The sequence below is a fragment of the Dipteris shenzhenensis genome, chromosome 13 (assembly GCF_047967505.1).
Source record: "Dipteris shenzhenensis isolate YYH24624 ecotype China chromosome 13, Dip_SZ_1.0, whole genome shotgun sequence".
NCBI classification, from domain to species: Eukaryota; Viridiplantae; Streptophyta; class Polypodiopsida; order Gleicheniales; family Dipteridaceae; genus Dipteris; species Dipteris shenzhenensis.
This window is the reverse complement of record NC_141608.1, coordinates 17,132,807-17,135,612: the sequence shown is the minus strand read 5'-3', so window position 1 is coordinate 17,135,612 and position 2,806 is coordinate 17,132,807. Positions and strand designations below refer to the sequence as shown.

Below are 2,806 nucleotides of genomic sequence, written 5' to 3'. Positions count from 1 at the left end.
ATAGATCCAAAGTCTCTCTTTCTTTAAAAAAATCTCACAAGAGAAATGGAAATGGACGGAAATTCTCACATGAACAGAAATTTCTCTCAAAGAAAACAAAAGTTCTCTCAACGGAAGAGAACACTCGAGAACTCTCAATCACTCTCTCATACTCACAAGGATCGCAATGCCTCAGCGGAAGGCAAGGGAGCTCTGATACCATGACAAAATATGAAGAGGGGAGAGGAGAAGAGTGGAGATGAGGAGAGAGGGCACACCTAGAGAGCACACCACAAATGACTAACTGTACACTAGATTTAGTTGAAAAAATAGAATATATACAAACCCATTTAGGGTTAAGGTTAGGGGATCTCACCCTTTCCTTTATAGCACTCTATAAGGTTAGTGCTATGCACATATGATCACCTGATGGTGCTATGCAGACATGATCACATGATGTCGAGCGTGAACTCTCAACAGGTACAACATTAAGTTTATAATTGAAAAAAAGTAAAAGAACATGGAAAATACTTCGCTAGTAGGGGAGAGTTTGTGTAGCCAAAGAGACCATCAGCTAGAAGACAACAACATTTTGTTTCCATCAGCAATGAAGCCTATGCCTAGAGCTCGAGTAGAGCATGAGGAGCTAAGTGCCGTTCCGGCGCGGAGGGGGGCGGGAGAGAGAGACCTTATAGGGACCGTCCCAATTTAGCAATTATTTGTTTGGTTTCCATGCCAGTATTCATTCACGCAACAGATGATCGAGCCGGCACAAATTCGTATTCGATTGCGATACTCGATATCTTGACCCCTGGAAGTGACTCGCACGTTGGGACAATGGTGAGGACTAAGCTTTCCTCCCCTATCAGATTGAGCTCCCTTACAATGATGCCGATTCCAAGACGAAGTGAAGTATTCACTAAGTAGCTGGCCATGGGCTTGGAGAACGTACCGGCAAACTCGGTGCAGTTGAGTAACGTGGTTATGTTAGCGGCGGGAAGATTTATGAAGACATTGAACTGTGTTTGTATGTTGCGTTGCACCTCTATCCCCCCGATTACTAGCGTTTCTTCACCCTTGGACCACCCTTGCTTGTCCCTTGCTACACGCACAGAGCAGGGTTGCACCACCTCCTCGCCCATCTTGCATATTAGTGCGTCCTTCGAAAGCTCAGCAGCTCTACTACTTTGTGGTTCCGGCCTATAGGTCATCCACGGAATTTCAACTTCCTCATACATGATTCCTAGCTTGGAATTGTTGAGCGAATCCCTAACTGTAACTTTGACAAGCTCTGCATTCTCGTCGTAGAACACGAACTCAGAGTCTAGGTAGTCTGGATCGTCGATGTCTACGTTGCTTTCTCCAAGCGTTTTCCACACTGTCCATAGCCTATCCAGATTAGCATGATGAGCGTAGAACATGGGATCTCTAGCGGCTGTCGAAAACACGCCCATGTCGAATTGACCGTTGGTGGAATCGCCTACCCAAGCATGCACGCCATTGTGAGGCATCGTCTCAACTGTACCATACCCTGGCATCTGATAATCTCCCGATCTGTAGGGCTGGCCAAAGAATCTGTACGGAGTAGTTGCACCGGTGACCATTACCCAATATACTGCAGCCCGGTTGACAATGAGCTGATCCTCCCTGGTGAGGTTATTGTGGACGCCGCGAGAAACTGCATCGATGTCTACCACTGCAGGAGGCAAATGAGATCCTTCTCTCCAGGAGTCCCCTAGTTCAGGGTATTCGACATGGATTCGAGGCATTGTGCTTCCATCTGGGTGGTCGTAGTTCCAGAAGGGCAAAGCAAATGTGTCATCTCCAAGCAATTTAGCCAGAATACGTTCATGGAAGTAGAGATACCATCGGTGGAAAGGAAAGAAAAGCCAAGAGGCATGGACTTGAAGTGGAATGGTGGTCTTCCCTTGAGCATAATATTCGTCACAGTAAGCACAGTGTATGTTTGCTTGATGGCCAAAGGAGCGCGGATCGTCCTGAGGCAGGGCTCGCATGAGCTCATAAGCCCGGCCAAGTTTCCGGGCATATTCGTCGCTAACTTTATGAGCAGGTCGCCTGATCTTGAGGCTGGGGGACTTCTCAAGATGGAAGGGGCTGGGGGGTGTATGCGATGTAGGAGCACAGCAGTCGAATACTACAGTAGCATTTGGAATGTGGCAGAATGCGATGTCAGGTGCTAGAACAGGAGCCGTGAAGGTGGGAGGCAGCCAGGTTCCCAAAAGAAATAAGGTCCAGAGGAGGACAGAAAACTTGAGCCGTGAGAAGCGCGTACCAGCAGCACGAGCCATGGCAGGTCTGCTCGGACTCTGTGGTGCAGCGATTAAGGAAACAGATGATTGATCGATAATAGGAATTGCTTACCAATGTTGGCTGCAGTCAGACAGACAAGCAAGGACTCAAATGACAAGCCTCGCCGAACGAGCTGGACTCTAAACTCTGCAATGCTTTAAAAGCTTAATCCAGACAGTTTCAAAACTCCGAATGAAGAGAAGCGTTCCTTATGCTTTCACGGAGATTGGTAACGAGTTGCATGCCACGCGAATTGGGTAGCATTCTTGCGAGTCTTTAGTAGCCTGACCATTGTTGCTTGCAACAAGCTTAGCGTGAGGGGTAGACGCCCATAGCGTGAGGGTTGAACTTTTCGTTGATTGAACTTTTTTTTTTCAAAAAAGTTAATTGAACTTTTCTTCACCATATTCTTTTTGATTGTAATCGTGGGTAGCTTTTTCTTCACCATATTCTTTTTAATTGTAATCGTGGGTAGCATGAGGTTAAAATTTCATCGCATTTCATATCAAACACGTGA

The 2,806-nt window shown here is 46.7% G+C and overlaps 1 protein-coding gene across 1 annotated transcript; it reads right to left on the bottom strand.

Annotated features, from left to right (window-relative positions):
* Window positions 1–725: 725 nt before the first annotated feature.
* LOC147895100 (aureusidin synthase-like) lies at window positions 726–2,288 on the bottom strand. The gene has a single exon (XM_087383410.1). It carries the CDS (start codon window positions 2,286–2,288, stop codon window positions 726–728), a length of 1,563 nt encoding a protein of 520 aa, XP_087239536.1.
* Between the last annotated feature and the right edge of the window lie 518 nt (window positions 2,289–2,806).

What these genes read in the sequence shown, in the direction of transcription:
- LOC147895100 (XM_087383410.1), bottom strand. Translation starts at nt 2,288, where the DNA reads ATGGCTCGTGCTGCTGGTACGCGCTTCTCACGGCTCAAGTTTTCTGTC.